This window comes from Oratosquilla oratoria, chromosome 34 (assembly GCF_046742065.1).
Source record: "Oratosquilla oratoria isolate Oo_2021 chromosome 34, ASM4674206v1, whole genome shotgun sequence".
Classification (NCBI taxonomy): Eukaryota; Metazoa; Arthropoda; class Malacostraca; order Stomatopoda; family Squillidae; genus Oratosquilla; species Oratosquilla oratoria.
The window spans coordinates 15,236,084-15,252,342 of NC_134810.1; the positions used below are offsets into that span (position 1 = coordinate 15,236,084).

Sequence of the window (16,259 nt, forward strand, 5' to 3'; positions counted from 1 at the left end):
AGGTGACGTAGGGAATGAAGCTTGGATTGGCTTGTGCTCTTTATTCTGGTTAAGTATATATGCGTCGGCCTAAGGACGGACGTGGCGTGGTCCCCGAAGTGGAAGACCAACCGTGAAGGCTTAGTGACGAGCTACAAGTAAAGAGGAGGACTGGCATGGACTGAGAGGCAGGCGGTATACAAGCTGTGACTAACCCGACGCTATGATCGGACCTGACCTAATTGTGGTCCCTTTCCTGGAAGGCGGGGACCTTCCTGACCACCAGCGTCAGGTTCTAGTACCATCCAAGTCCCTGTGGGGTACATATACACCACGCTGTCTCCCATTTACCCACAACCATAGACACAGGTTGAGGGCCACCAGGCCTCGTGTAAATTTCACATGGACACCACTCAGGCCAAAGGTACAGACGCCAGTGACAGAAAAGTGAGAAATCGGGAAGAAAAAAAATAATAATAATAATTATCTTTGGCTGGTCGCCACTGGCACGCCCTTGGGTCCAGGTTGCCCATGTCTACCTCACAGTGCACTCTGCCCGATTCTCTACCTCTGGGGTAAGTTTGGGGCGAATCTGTGACCTGATGATTGTGGCCCAAATCTGCTTCATATGGATTTTATTTTTATTTATTCATTTATTTATATATATATATATATATATATATATATATATATATATATATATATATATATACATACATATACCAAGGCTTTTTCCCCTTTACTAGGGAGGTAGCCTAAAAGGAAAAGGCATAAAGTCATTCCCACCCATTCCATCCCCGAAAACACTCCAAACCTCTCCACCCTCCCTCCCATCTTAACACCTCCTAGATGACGGGTCATCCCTGCACCCTGTCCACTGCCCTGGGTCAGAAGCAGTGTCGCAAGACACAGCACATCCACAGCAAGGCCGCTTCATTAAATCGGCGACCCCCCCTCTCCGTCCCCCCATCTAAAGGAGAGGACGGGGAGAAATCCCTTCGGGCTGCGTCAAAATTTTGCTCACACACACTACCTCACCCCCCATCCCCCCGTCCATTCCACCTCATGCATCACAACATCTTCCATATACAACCATTCTCCATTCACCCCTGTCTTCTGTCCTCCCTCTTCCCCAAAACCCCCTTCACCCCATCCATCCATCTCATCCTAGGACGTCCCCTCATGTTCACTCCCTCCACATCTGCCTTCCATACCTCCTTTACTAGTCTTTCTTCACTCATTCTTTCCATGTGTCCATACCATCCTAATACTCTTTCATCAACCCTATCTCCCAGCTCCTTTTCCACCCCTGTTCTCCTCCTCATTTCTCACTCTATCTAGCCTAGTAACCCCCATCATACTTCTCAGACACTTCATCTCAAACACATTCAAGCTCCTTCTCTCTTCCTCTCTTATGTTCCATGTTTCTGCTCCATACAGTGCTGTTGGCACAATCACTCCTTCATACAGTCTCCTCTTAGCATCCATTCCCAAATTTCTATTCCTCATTACACTTTTTAATCCACCAAGGCATTTACTCGCTTCTCTCAATCTACATTCTACCTCCACCTTTTCCTGCCACATTTGCACCCAAGTATCTAAAACTATCCACTTCCTCCAGTTGCTCTCCCTTAATGCTCACTTCCAGATTACTGCCACTTTCACCCCTTGTACATCTCATCACCTTACTTTTACCCACATTTATCTTCAGCTTTCTTCTATCACATACTCTCCCAAACTCTGTCACCAGCTTCCTCAATCCCTCCTCCGATCCTGCCACAAGCGCAGTGTCGTCTGCAAACAACAGCTGGCTCACCTCCCACTTTTCTCCATTTTCTTTAACCATCTCCAATCCCTGACCCTACCCTTGCATTTACCTCTCGCACTACCCCATCCATGTATAAGTTGAACAGCCAGGGCGACATAACACATCCTTGACGAAGTCCCACCGTTACCTCAAGCCACTCACTCTCTCCATTTCTAATCCTGACACAAGCTCTATAACTCTCATAAAAACTCTTGACAGTTCCCAGAAGCTTTCCTCCTATCCCGTATATCCGCATAACCTCTCACAGTGCCTTTCTGTCTACCCTGTCGTAAGCCTTTTCCAGATCCATAAAGGCCCAAAAAACATCCTTCCCCTTTCCTATAGCTTTCTCACATATCTGTCTTACCACAAAAATCTGATCTACACAACCTCTACCTGTCCTAAATTCACACTGTTCCTCACCAATTACTCCCTCTGTTCCTCTCCTAATCCTCTCAATCAAGATCCTCCCATAAGCCTTCCCAACTACACTTAACAGGCTAATCCCTCTGAAACTACTACATTCACACTTGTCCCCCTTTCCCTTGTAAAGTGGAACTATACAAGCACTCCTCCAGTCCTCCAGCACTCTACCTTCTCTCCAGCAAACATTAAATAACCTCTCATGGAATCCCACCAATAACAGCAAGCACATTGAGAATAGTATATGAGGTTCTTCAATGAAGAGGGTGCAGTCGCCTGGCAGGACAAAATGTGTACTTAACACTGCTGCGACATTTGAATTGTTAGATGGGTAACCATATCTATGTACAGTAAACAATGGCATGTAGGCTGGTTCCACAGTACATTATGCATGCAAAAAAGATCATGGGTTCCTATAATCTTTTTAACCCCCATGTTTGTGTTAATATATACAAGGATGCATTTCCATATCATGGATAACTACTAACCTACATGTTAATATATACACTGAACTTTGTCCCTACAAATTTCTATGCTAGGGGTCAAGATGCTAAGATAGGAATATACAAATTACTTAGACTCACAAGGCAATCCATGAACAATACCAGTAAACTACAACCTATCAAAATTAAGATTAAAATGATAAAATGCAATTAGTGGGTGGTGCGAGATGTAAATGCAAGGGTAGTGGGTCAGGGGTTGAAGATGATTAAAGAAAATGGAGAAAAGTGGGAGGTGAGCCAGTTGTTGTTTGCTGATGACACTGTGCTTGTAGCAGGATCAGAGGAGTGATTGAGGAAGTTAGTGACAGAGTTTGAGAAGGTGTGTGAAAGAAGGAAGCTGAAGATAAATGTGGGTAAATGTAAGGTGATGAGATGTACAAGGGGAGAGAGCGACAGCAGGCTGGAGGTGAGCATTAAGGGTGAAAGACTGGAGGAAGTGGATAGTTTTAGATATTTGGGTGCGAATGTGGCAGGAAAGGGAGGAGCGGGGGTGGAGGTAGAATGTAGATTGAGAGAAGCGAGTAAATGCCTTGGTGGATTGAAAAGTGTAATGAGAAATAGACATCTGGGAATGAATGCTAAGAGGAGGTTATATGAAGGAGTGATTGTACCAACAGCATTGTACGGGGCAGAAACATGGAACATGAGAGAGGAAGAGAGGAGTTTGAATGTGTTTGAGATAAAATGTCTGAGAAGTATGATAGGAGTTACTAGGCTAGATAGAGTGAGAAATAAGGTGAGGAGGAGAACAGGGGTGGAAAGGGAACTGGGAGATAGGGTTGATGAAAGGATATTAGGATGGTTTGGACACATGGAAAGAATGAGTGAAGAAAGATTAGTAAAGGAAGTATGAAGGGCGGAGGTGGAGGGAGTGAATATGAGGGGGCGTCCTAGGATGAGATGGATGGATGGGGTGAAAGGGGCTTTACAAAAGAGAGGAATGTCTGTGGAGGAAGGATGGGAGAGGACAGAAGATAGGGGTGAATGGAGAGGGGTTGTGTATAGATGATGCTATGATGCATGAGGGGGAGTGGGTGGGGGATGGGGGGTGAGGAAGTATGTATGAAAAAAATTGACGCAGCCCGAAGGGATTTCTCCCCGTCTTCTCCTTTTCTGCATGTGGGGACGGAGAGGGGGGTCGCCGAATTTATGAAGCGGCCTTGCTGTGGATGTGCTGTGTCTTGCGACACTGCTTCTGACCCAGGGCAGTGGACAGGATGCAGGGATGACCCGTCATCCTGGAGGTGCCAAGATAAGAGGGAGGGAGGAGGGTGGAGGGGAGTGGAATATATGGGAAATGGAATGGGTGGGAGTGGTTTCTATGCCTTTTTCTTTGTGGCTACCCCCCATGTAGGGGGGAAAAAGCCTTTGGTATATGTATGTATGTAAAGACATACTTACCTCATGATTAGAGAATGAGAGCATCTCCAAGGTGGACCCATTCATAGTTGTATCTGTTTGTTACCAATGCATACTCTGTCACCATCATTTAGGAAAGAAAGTGCATCAAAGCACCATAATGTTGGAGTGTATACATCCTCACTAGCAGCCCCTGACTTTTGTGACTTTTGTATATTCCACATCTGTCATCTATCTTGATTGTGGAGTATGTCGGTTTCCTTTATTTGGCTGCTGTCTCAGACACACCAATTTTCTTCATATTGCCTGACATGGAACTGTGGGCTGCTGCTCATTTGTCTTTGTCTTTGTATATGTTCAATTTTACATTCCAAAGGTAGGGATGTTGATGATAAAGTTTTATTAAATGTAGAGTATGAGATCTCAGCCACTGATCCATAGTGGAAGCAGAGAGTGAACAATGACAACCTTTGCCCCCTTGCATCCATAGGAAGCCTCGTGTGTCTGGCAGCAACGTCATATTACCGGGCAAACTGCTCGCTTGTGCACGTGGGCAATACTCCACTGTCTGGACAGGCCTTTAGGCAACAATACACATCTTTCCTGAGTGACATATGGTCCTGCCCAGAGAATGTTGCCAGTGACCTGAAGGATGCAACTCTTCTGCAAGGGAGACCATGGGCAATGGATTGGTTGATTGACATGAGGGAACACAACTCAAGTGCTGTTAGCACCTAACTCCCCACCCCCTTCTAGTGATTTCCAGATCTTCAGAGTTTATATATGCACAAACTACTACTCTTAGCCTTTTAGCTAGACCTCGTCCAAATATATTGCCTTTGTGGTTAGGATTTCAAGCAAAAACACAACTATGTATCTCATACAAACTTTATATGTAAATATGGAATTACAATTAAATATGTTCAGCAACACTGGTACACCTGACTTCTGTATACTTAAAAGCAACACAAAAGAATTTTTTTTTTTATAAAAAATGTTGTTTACCAAATTACATCCAGACAACTGAGCCAAACAACGAAAGCAAGACAGAGTATGAAATGAGATCCACTGGAATCATATATGAAAAACCAAACATCAAGCAAAATAATTAAATATCTCCCATTTCTGCATTTTTCTCTTGCAGAGTTGAAGCATTCTTTGACTCAGTCACCCCCTTAAGAGGAGCAAAGGTCATTGGTATACATGTAATTATTGTGGTGGCACAAAATAGCAAGGTTTTATTTAGCTGAATAACACTCCACCCTAGACAAAATATTATAGTAACTGATCAAGATCATTTTCAGTCTAATGTCTGAGTATTGATTGAAATCATCATATATTCTCCAATACAATTATGCTTATTCTCTAGCATTGGGTTTTTCTTTCAGAATATTTATTTGCCCCATGACAGTACCCCACACTACCCCTTAGGCCTCTGTGACGAATGTTGCACTGAGTACATGTGGGTCAGGGTAGGATATATTCTGTCTTTTATGTGTAAATGCGGGGCAGCTTGAGATGATACATGTGGTAGCTGAAGCCAGGCAAATTCTATATCCTTCTTGCTTCAGAGTAGCATGACGACCAGTGAAGAGGTGGCTTAGTCACATGTTTGTGTGCCTAGGATTTTTTTTTTTTTTTTTTTTTTCATTCTTCTAATGAGAGTTCATAACTGGTGATACATATTTTAACATTGGTATATTGGGTCTGTTTCGCAATATTTGTTTGGTGATTCTATGTGTCATATTTTTGTGGGGACATCCTCAGACTGTCGGTAGGTTCCAGAATTCCTGCAAGTACGAGTACAATGCAAATGGATAATCTGTTTCATTCTGCAGACTGTGGTCATATGATCAAGTGTGAGCTTTCAAGAGATTCTGATATTGAAATCCTACATCTTCATGCATTGTTCAATGAATAAGATTTTCATTTCAATGCATACATGATCAATGGAGGTTGTTTTCGGGAGACAGCCCTACATTTATTTGCATAGGACCACAGGTTGTCTGATTACATCTTCAGGAAAAAATACTGCAATATTGTCTGTGTTGTAACAGTGATTCACCATGATCTTGGATCACATATTGGACTCATGACTGATAGCTACTGACCTTCTGGATGAGAGCTCACAGCTCATTTATGCCCAATCTATGGGTAATGTTGTGACCTTACACACACACCCCTTGCCCACGAGTTGGAGTGCTGGCTCACGGTGCGGCAATGCTGAAATTATTTCAGCCCTTGGTGGAATTCAAACTCAGACCACTGAATTGTAGTTGCAAACAGTATCACTGCACTGTTTAAACAGTAAGTCCTCATTATATGGTGCATATGCGTTCCTGAAAACCTTACCGCAAATTGAAATTACCATATACCAAACCCATTATAACATGTAGTAATAGGATATGGTAGACATACCTTCTCCCTGCTTTTTCCTCTTCAAAATATCTAGTGGATACCATATCTGTGAATTTTTCTTACTGTAAATAGAATCGAGGTTAGTAATTACCAAATACCGTAACTGTGAATTTACCGGATAAAGAATTACTGTATAAAGAGGACTCACTGTATATCTTTTGCAGGTAGGAGAAAGGGAGCAGCCATTGGTCACCAACACCTTGTGTGAAAAAGTGAAGAAAGTTTCTTGGTTTAATTTGGATACCAGATGCCAGCTCTGAGACTCTAGAAGGAGGTGTGGGTGTTGATGGAATTTAAAGAGTGATGGGGAGACACCTCTCTCCAACACTCAACTTGTAGAACAGTCACATGCAGGTTCCAGTCATTGGTCCCACTTTGTGGAACCAAGTTTTTTATACAAAGTTAGGTGTGGAACATAAATATATGTTTAACATGCTGGACTTTTATTTTTGTTGACTAAAATTTGTGACTGTGTGTGTCTAAACTTCTGCAATTTTGTTGTGATGTATTTTCATCTTGAATCCAAGATTGTGGCGACTTTAAAGCCACGTCCACACGGTCAAGCCGTGCCTGGCAGGCTGTGCCTGGCAGGGCAAAGTCTGCAGTCTATGCCCGCGTAAGATGTCCACACAGCTGTCTGTGGTGGTTGGAGGGCAGTCGAACGCCAGCAGTTGTTGTGAGCGAGTGGTTCATTACGGTAAGATCACCATGGTGTGCTCCATACTTCGAAAGAAGATAGCACTATATTCTATCATAATTGGTGCCTGCATTAAAAAGAAAAACGAGACCACAGAGACGTGTCTGGTGCCGGGAGTGGTTGCAGAGACGTGAAAGAATGGGTAGCTCTGACAATCCTACGTGAATTGCATGAGGAAAATGAAACTGTTCCGCAATTACATGCGGATGGACATAAACAGTTTTTATATTCTTGTATCGAAAGTGGAGAGCTATATTCAGAGGCAAGAGACAAAGCATTACACCAGCAGCACATTTGTCTCTATTTCTGTAATCAAAACACCTTACATTCCACAGACATTCATGTGATTTATATATATCAATCGAAGTTATAGTGTCTTGTCGTGACCAATATGCACTAGCACTCGGTGTGGACATGGTGTACTAATAACGTGGTAGTCAGTGGATCTGCCTACACCTTACCTCGTGTGTTTGGCAGTGACGGAAGACCTCCATCCACTGCCCTCTATTGGCGCCGGGAGCGGACAGTTTGATGGTTTGCCCGCTGAAACTGCTCGTACAAGGGCAAAGCCTTCGTGCCCGACGGACACTGCTCGACCGTGTGGACGTGGCTTAAGGAAATAAAAAGATAGTAGTGTATAAAAGAGGGCTTTTGCCATTGGGCGATTGAGCGAGCGATTAATTGGCGGTCTGTACTGAGCGGGTTTGCTAACTTTGTTCGCAAATGGTGCTGGGAACGGACAGTTTGATGGTTTGCCCGATGAAATTGCCCGTTGTCGAGCAAAGCCCTCGTGCCCAGCGGGCAGTGCTCGACCGTGTGGACGTGGCTTTAGTGGTAGGTGCTGTTCACTCAGTAACTAACAGGTACTTTGGATATTTGCGTATTCATACTGTATAACAGTGGTTCTTAACCTTTAGATGCAACAACCCAAAATCCTGTCCAGTTCGACCAATGTGACCCATACCTTTGTAAACATTTTGTTTTATTTATATTTCAAAACAATTGTAGATGTTGAGATTTCTCACATCAATTAAATTGTCTATGTCTCCATTATATTGTTCTTATATGTTAATGATTTAGGTATTCTAATATAGTATTATTACTTATATTTTTAATAGGAATATTAAATCCTTGGTGATTCATTCAAATGGCTTGATGACCCAACTTTGGGTAAGGACCCATGAGTTAAGAAACAATGCTGTATGGAGTAAGTGCCAGATTACAGTATATGATCAAGCAGCAACTGATCAATAGAATTCTGGGTACAATCATTTACAATTATTTTTACCTCATCACTGTATGATATCAATGACAGTGAAAGCTTGATTATTGGCTTGCCTATTATTTTTGGATTTTTTCTTTTCTTTCTCTTTCAGCATCCATGAGGTGCCAAGATGGAAGGGGCAATGAATGAGCTTTATTAGGTATGGGATGAGTGCAGGGCAGCTGTATACTCCAACTTGACCACCCCTCTAATGAAGAATTGAAGATCCATTGGTATGTATGTACCTTTCAGTCTGGAACTTGCCATCCTTGTCACTTATTTGAGTGAGAAAAATCCCATTAGTTTATACACTGTTGCATGTTAAACAATTATGTCTCAAATCATAACACCACTCCCTCTAGATATCCCATTATATTCTCAAATGGTCAGTTTTCCATACCTAAGGTCCTCTCGCTTTAACAAGGTGGATGGCTGAATCAAGTCGCACACTTACATCATAAACAAATATAGCCTATTTCATCACCCCTCCAATCACAGCACCTCAGGGATGATAGGTTGCCTTCTCCCTGACCCCAATACTTGGATCAACAACAGTGCGGCATGGGAGAGCTCTTCCACAGCAGGAACCAACAGCTGGAGCTGGTTTACCTGCACCACTTCACCAAATGGAAACCCCAACCCTTACGCACAAAAATTGCAAAGTAGTTGAAAATATGCATCATCCCTTCATTAAAACATTCACATAAATTCTGCAAAACATGAACTTTTCATATATAACAAGGCATAGATGCTGCCTTAAAGAAATTTTAAAATAAATATCAATGTGCCACTCTGTTCATCTTCCAGGATACTGTTAACTCGAGTTTCACAGACTGGGAACCTGCAGTTCTAGAAGTTTACAACAATATTTGGCTCTTTCCATTTATCTTTCAGAATAATAATAACTGTTGCCTTGGGTTTCCGGGAGTGGAAAACCTGCAGCCCTACAGCAGCTGGCAACAGTCTTTGAGCCCCTCCACAGTTTTCTTTGGAAATCAACTTTAGACTCTGTATTGCACTGGTGTGGGACTATTTCTATGTCCCCAGTTTAAAGTGGCAGAAAGAGGGGAACAGTTGCCAGTTATCAGATCTCCGCTGCACCTCCTGAGAGAGGTGAGGACATTTTGAAAATGGGCAGCTCCACTGTCCAACTTGAAGGACCACAACACGCAGGTACTCGTCACTGGTCCCTATCTATAGGAAGAAACAAGGTCATTATCTGTATTGTATTAGTGTGGATCTGTTTCTAGGTAATATGCTAGTAGTAAAAGTCGCAGCAACAGCAAGGAGGATGAGGAAGAGGAAGGAGAGGAAAAAGAGAAAGCAGAGAAGGGTGGGTGAAAAGAAAGAGGAGAGGGATGAAAAGGAAGAGGAAGAGGAGGAGAAAGTGAAAAAGAGGAAAGGAAGAATTGAAGAGGAGGTAAAAGGGGAGGAATAGGAGGAAGAGATGGAGCAGATACCAGTTGTCAGCTCTCTTTACATGAAATTTTTAAGAAAAATTCTATCTTAATGGAGAGATATCTTGGACCCAGTCTGGAGATTAAGTACCAACTTCTTGGGGCTGTACATCTCCAAATGGAGGTACAGGAGCTGATGGGTTTTGCATGTATCCATTACAGGTCCCTAACACAAAAGAAATCTATTAGACATAATTTGAATCTAATGGAGATTAAAAATCAAAGCAAAGACTAAATCAAGTGGGCAGTCATTTCATACACTTATCTATACTTTTCTGACATCACAAACAATAATGTGCTATGTATTACTACAAAAAAGTAAGCAACTAGTTTAAGCATATCAAGATAAAATTATTAAATTTTTGCTCCTGTTTCAAATCTATGTATGTGCAACCAACAAGTGGAGGCATCACAATCTAATACCAACTACCACATATTTGCCAAGCAGATGACATAAATATGTATAACATTAGCAGTAATAAAAGTCATACTAACAATCACCAGAATCTCCTAATAGTATCACAAAAGATATTTGCATAAAGAAACTTTAGTCGTATATACTCAAGCAATAGCTGAGAACTGGCTATACGAGACTCATAAGTGTAGTGCTCCTCTTCGATTTTTTTTCACCTTTCTTGCTACATACTTCGTTGCCTCCTTTGATCCAATGATGCTTTTTACAGATTTTGCCCTATTCTACCCAAACTTTCCTGCATAAAACTGACATTAAGACAAAATCTGTTTTAAGTATCAACTGGTTAGGGTAGTTCTTCAAGATCAATTTCCACCTTCTGCTTAGGTAATGAGTAAACATGAACAATTTATCAGAATTTTATTACGAGTTCCCTATGAAGTTTAGATGAGTTTTAATCTAACAAATACATTGCCCAGTGTGTTAAGAAACGGAAAATAAACAAGTTCTGTAAATAATTCTTCCATAGCAAAATGAAGCGGCTAAAATTCAAAGAACCTGGAAAATTCTAATACATCTTGCATATGTATATATTGATAAGTATACATTTTTTTAAGGCCAAAAACAAACTAACAACTTAAAAATTTCTACTCAAAACTAAAAAAAAATTGGTCATCAACCCCTTGGCTATAATGAATCTTCATAGATTCTGTTATGGCTAATATAAAAACAAGTTCACTCTACTCTTATGCTGAAGGGGACAAGACTGTATTCATCCACCCCTTCACTACAATTATGCCTTTACTGATTTTGTTTGGCTGCCTGATGATTTTATTTAGATGAAGAAAAAGCCTCACTTTTACAGGCTAAGACTATCTTAACCAACCTTTTCACCAAGATGATACTTTTACAGACTCTGTTTAGCTAATACCAGACTTCATTCCCGTGAAGTCTGGACTCCAAGGCAAAGGAGTTAATGACCATCTTTAAATATATGAATAACAAAATTCCTCACTTTTAACCAAAGAAAAATAATAGTCAAAATACTTCTACGCAAGATGCAACATAAACCCAATACAGTCAAGCCTCATTAACTCAGACATAACATGGATTCACATTTAGATCAGACAAGTGGGTCAGTAAGCTGGCATAAAAGAATAAAAAATCCCACCCCACCACTTCTGTGCCAGGCAGTTAAAAAATCAAGCCCCATCTTCAAACAGCCATATTCTCTGTGACCAGCAACATGTGCACTACTGTTTCTTAGAACAAACTACATGGGAATATTCATCATATCATTGCACATTTCACAATATGTTATGCTAAGTAAAACATTTTCCTTTGCACAACAGTCATCAATATACTGCTAAGGTTTTAATGTACTGTACTTTGGTATTTACCTTATTGTATTTAGCTAATTGTAGTATACAGGAAGGGAGCAACGCTCAATGGTCCCCATCTCCTATTCTCCAATTCATCATACCTAGTTTCAAATTCATTTACAGTGCCTCAACACCTGTATGCATGAAAAGGTCATGATTTATGCAGATTTACATCATGTACACATGTCACTCAGGCAATGGCATACCTTGAACCAAGTCACCTCCAATTCATCAGTTACTAGAACCTGCCTGTACATATCACCAATGCAAAAAAAAAAATACAAATCTACAATGAAAGGCTCTCAGATACTTGAATTTTCATGCTCCTATAAACTACCTGAGCTATCTTGATGATGCTGAGGTGATCATGCCTACAAAAAGCAAGCTAATAACATCCCAGGGCAGTGCTGATTTCACTGTTACTCAAGACAAAGTATACAAATAAAAATAAACAAATAACATACACTAAAACACTCATGCTCCTATAAATTACCTAAGCTATCATGATGATGCTGAGGTGAACATGACTACAAAATGCAAGCTAATAACATCACTGGGCAGTGCTGATTTCACTGTTACTCACCCATCCATTAATACTTACTCAAGACTTAAAATATACAAATAAAATTAAACGAATGACATACACAAAAACACTGCTTCCAAATTACAACCAAATCAAGAAACAATTATTCAAGAGCTTGCATGAAATTATACATCTATATTCAATGTGTAGGGCAACTTTCAGTGTATCACACAAGTGGTTATTATAAATTAGAGATGATGAACATTAGATACACTACTTGAGAACTAAAAACAATGAAGCTTATTTCTAGCACGAAACTGTAAGCCGTATAAAGAAATCATACAAATATGCAGGCTAGTAGTGACTCCAAACTGACTAAAAGTGTGACTGCCACCTTGAATACACATTTTAAATCCTATATACAATCGGACTGTTCAATACAGAGATGTCATGTAAACAGTGGGCACATGATATGTATTCAGATATGAATCCCCTTCTATCAAAAATTATATCTGTATTGGCACCCAAGTGTTCCAGTGTGCCTACTACACTACACAAAATTATACAAACACTCAAGTACCACTTCCAATCAAATGCTTTCAATCATATTATCTTGTTCAACAAAGAATATCAGATTTTCGATTCTAGAATTCTTCTACTCGTCCAAACTTGTAAATAATTGAGCCGAAGAATATGAACATGTTCTGCAGAAATATAGCCACACCTGGCCACTGTGGGTCCATATCTGTAATAGAAAAATACTAGTATGAACAGCTGGTTAATACACAGAAAATCATGAAAGATGCGCACCAGTGTGGTACTCTAGCACTGGTTAACCACATAGCCAGTAAAAAGGATGATTTGCATCCACAATTCTTATATATTATACAGTATGTAGAGGTATACCTCAACAATTGTGGGTGCCATATAGAGCACTGAGGGACATTTTCTGCCATCTATCTGCACTTCCTCTGTTGTAGTGTCCTTCCTTCCTATGCCCCACTTATGCCCTAGAGACATTCCATATGCATGCAAAGCTACCTTCTCCCCATCCATCCAACTCATTCTTGATCATTGTATCAAGTCCACTTTTGTTTTCCATGCTATTTTTAAGTCTTCATTCATTTTTTCCTAAGTCCTATCCAGTCTATCACTCTTGATCTAACCTGTCCTACAGCTCTTCTTCCATCCCTGTTCTCTGCCTCGCCTCAATATTTCTCACTATCCATTCTAGTAACACCTACCGTATTTCTCAAACATCTGATCTCAAAAACATTTAGAATCTTCCACTCTCCACTCTACCTCACTGAAATGTCAAGTCTGCTCAACAGTGCCATGGGTACATTTTTTGGCAATTTTCTCTGCATTCATCTCCAAATACCTGTTTTCCATAACCTTTTTCATTCCATAAAGTCATTTATCTACTTCCTTTACTCTACAATTCATCTTCAAATCAACTCCATTCACTGTTATATAATACTCCATGCACTTAATACTACCCACCTTAAGCCTCTAGCCTTTCACATTCACATTCAACCTGCCACCCTAATCATTCCTTGTACATCTCATCACTTTTTCCCCACATTCACTTGTAGCTCTCTAGTCTCACACACCCTACTAAACTCATTCAGCAACTGCATCAATCTCTCCTCTGAATCAGACACAAGCACGGTGCCATTTGCAAATAACGACTAGTTCACCTTCCACATCCCTCTAGTCACCCACCAACTTCAGACATTTATCTACTTCCATTACTCTACAATCCATCTTCACATCAACTCCTCCATTCACCGTTATACAAGACTTCAAGCACTTAAAACTACCCACCTCATCAAGCCTCTGGTCTTTCACATTCAACCTGCAACCCTCATCATTCCTTGTACATCTTATCACTTTGTTTTTCCCGACATTCACTTGTAGCTCTCTAGTCTCATACATCCCTTCCAAACTCATTTACCAACTGAATCAATCTCTCCTCTGAATCAGTCACAAGTGCAGTGCCATTTGCAAATAACAACTAGTTCACCTTCCACATCTGTCCAGTCACCCACCAACTCCAAACCTATGCCAAGCACTCTTGCATTAATCTCCCTACCACTCCATCCATGTACACATTGCAATCATGGCAATATCTCACAATCCTGATGAAGCCCCTAGTCAAGAAAGATGAAAAGTTGGGTAGGCTGAGAGGTGCTGAAAGTGAGCAAAGTTAAATGTGGAGAAAGAAAGAATACCAGGTGAACCTGAAACAAGTGTAAAATGTAGTGAAAGACAGAGGAGAAAGGGGAGTTGAGGAAGAGTGGGCATGTTTCAAAGACAAAGTGCTGAAGTGTGCAAAGAGGGTGTGAGGAATGAGGAGGATGAAGGGTGACAGAAAGAGAGGCAGTAAATCTTGGGATGAAGCGCTCAGGGCAGTGGTGGCAGAAAAGAAGCAAGCATCTGAAGAATGCATGCAAAGAAGAAATGAGATAACACATTAAAAGTATAGCATAAGAAAAAGGGAAGCAAAAATGCAGGATGAGAGACATCACAAGAAGAGCAGATGCAAGATAGGGTAGATGTCTGACAAAGAATTTTGAAAATAATTAAGATGTTTTGGGAGGAAGTGAAAAAAGTGTGGGGAGGAAAGTTGGATAGAGAGGACAGGGTAAAGGCTGCAAATAGACAGATAAAGAAGCAGAGGTGGTATGTATTTATTGTTGAATGTGGAGGAGGATAGGGAGGCAGTGGCAGATGCCAAGAGAATGACTGTAGTGGAAGAGGACAATGATAAGACTATCCTAGAAGGGGAAATACAAAATGCAATGAAAGAGATAAAAGCTGGTAAAGTACCTAGGTTAGATGGCTGTCAATGAAAACTGGTGAAGAACCTGGGTTAGATGGCTGTCATGTGGAATGTCTGACAAAAGGAGTGGTAGTTATAGTGGAATGGCTGGTGAGATTGTTCAACTTGGGTCTATAAGAAGAAAGTGTACCACTTGACTGAAAAGTGCACAAAGTTCCACCTTACATGGGAAAAACAGTACTTTAAGTGACATCAGTCTATCAAATGCAGTAGGTAAGGTGTACGGGAGGGTGTTAATTGAGACAGTTAGGTGGGAAACAGAACTAGTAATCATGGCAGAGCATTTTTTCTTTTATTTTTTTTTTTGGGGGGGGGAGGGGGGATAGAAGAGGGTGCATTGACCAAGCTTCTGCACAAGTTTTTGCTATAGGACAAGGATGTCTTTTGGGTTTTCACAGATTTGGAGAAGATACAAAACAAGGCCAATGTGTTATAAATGTAAAGTAACTTTCAGAATTTTATACTTTAAAGGAGAAAGCTCATGGTGATGTTGAGACCGTTTCACTTTCAAGCACAGAGAGAGGATCCTTTCTCCACCTGAATGTCCTCCTCAGGCATACTAATTCCTCTTTTTCTTCCAGTGTTTTCTTCAAGAGCCCCATCCCTGGCTTAAGCATGAGCAGTGGAAGTGGTTGTCTAAGTGTCCATTGAAGTACAAAAACTCTAAAATCAATGCCTATTTTAGAAGAGCACTTACTCACTGTTTGTCTTGATCTGATGATAATGACCCAGCATAATAACTACAAAATAGCAGCTAGGACCACCCAAGCTTACTTAGACAACCTAGAACAATACATACATACATGTACCAAAGGCTTTTTCCCCCCCTTATGTGAGAGGTAGCCAAAAAACAACGGTATAAAAACCACTCCCACCCATTCCAACCCTATCACACTCCACTCCCCTCTACCCTCTTCCCTCCCTCTTATCTTGGCACCTCCTAGATGACAGGTCATCCCTGCATCTTGTCCACTGCCCTGGGTCAGAAGCAGTGTCGCAAGACACCACATCCACAGCAAGGCTGCTTCATTAAATTAGCGACCCCACCTCTCAGTCCCCTCATGCACAAAAGGAGAAGACTGAGAGAAATCCCTTCGGGCTGCATCAAATTTTTCTCATACGTACCCCCTCACCCCCCATCCCCCACCCATTCCACCTCATGGATCACATCATCATCCATATACAACCAT

General features: G+C 41.1%; 1 protein-coding gene across 1 annotated transcript in view; it reads right to left on the reverse strand.

The window, feature by feature from the left end:
• Window positions 1-10,722: 10,722 nt before the first annotated feature.
• Window positions 10,723-16,259, reverse strand: part of LOC143018060 (transmembrane protein 50A) — a 35,740-nt gene continuing 30,203 nt past the window's right edge. Inside the window, exon 4 of the mRNA XM_076173121.1 lies at window positions 10,723-12,969. Within this exon, the coding sequence (XP_076029236.1) occupies window positions 12,869-12,969 (101 nt within the window). The 3' untranslated portion in view covers window positions 10,723-12,868. The remainder of the gene's footprint in view (window positions 12,970-16,259) is intronic.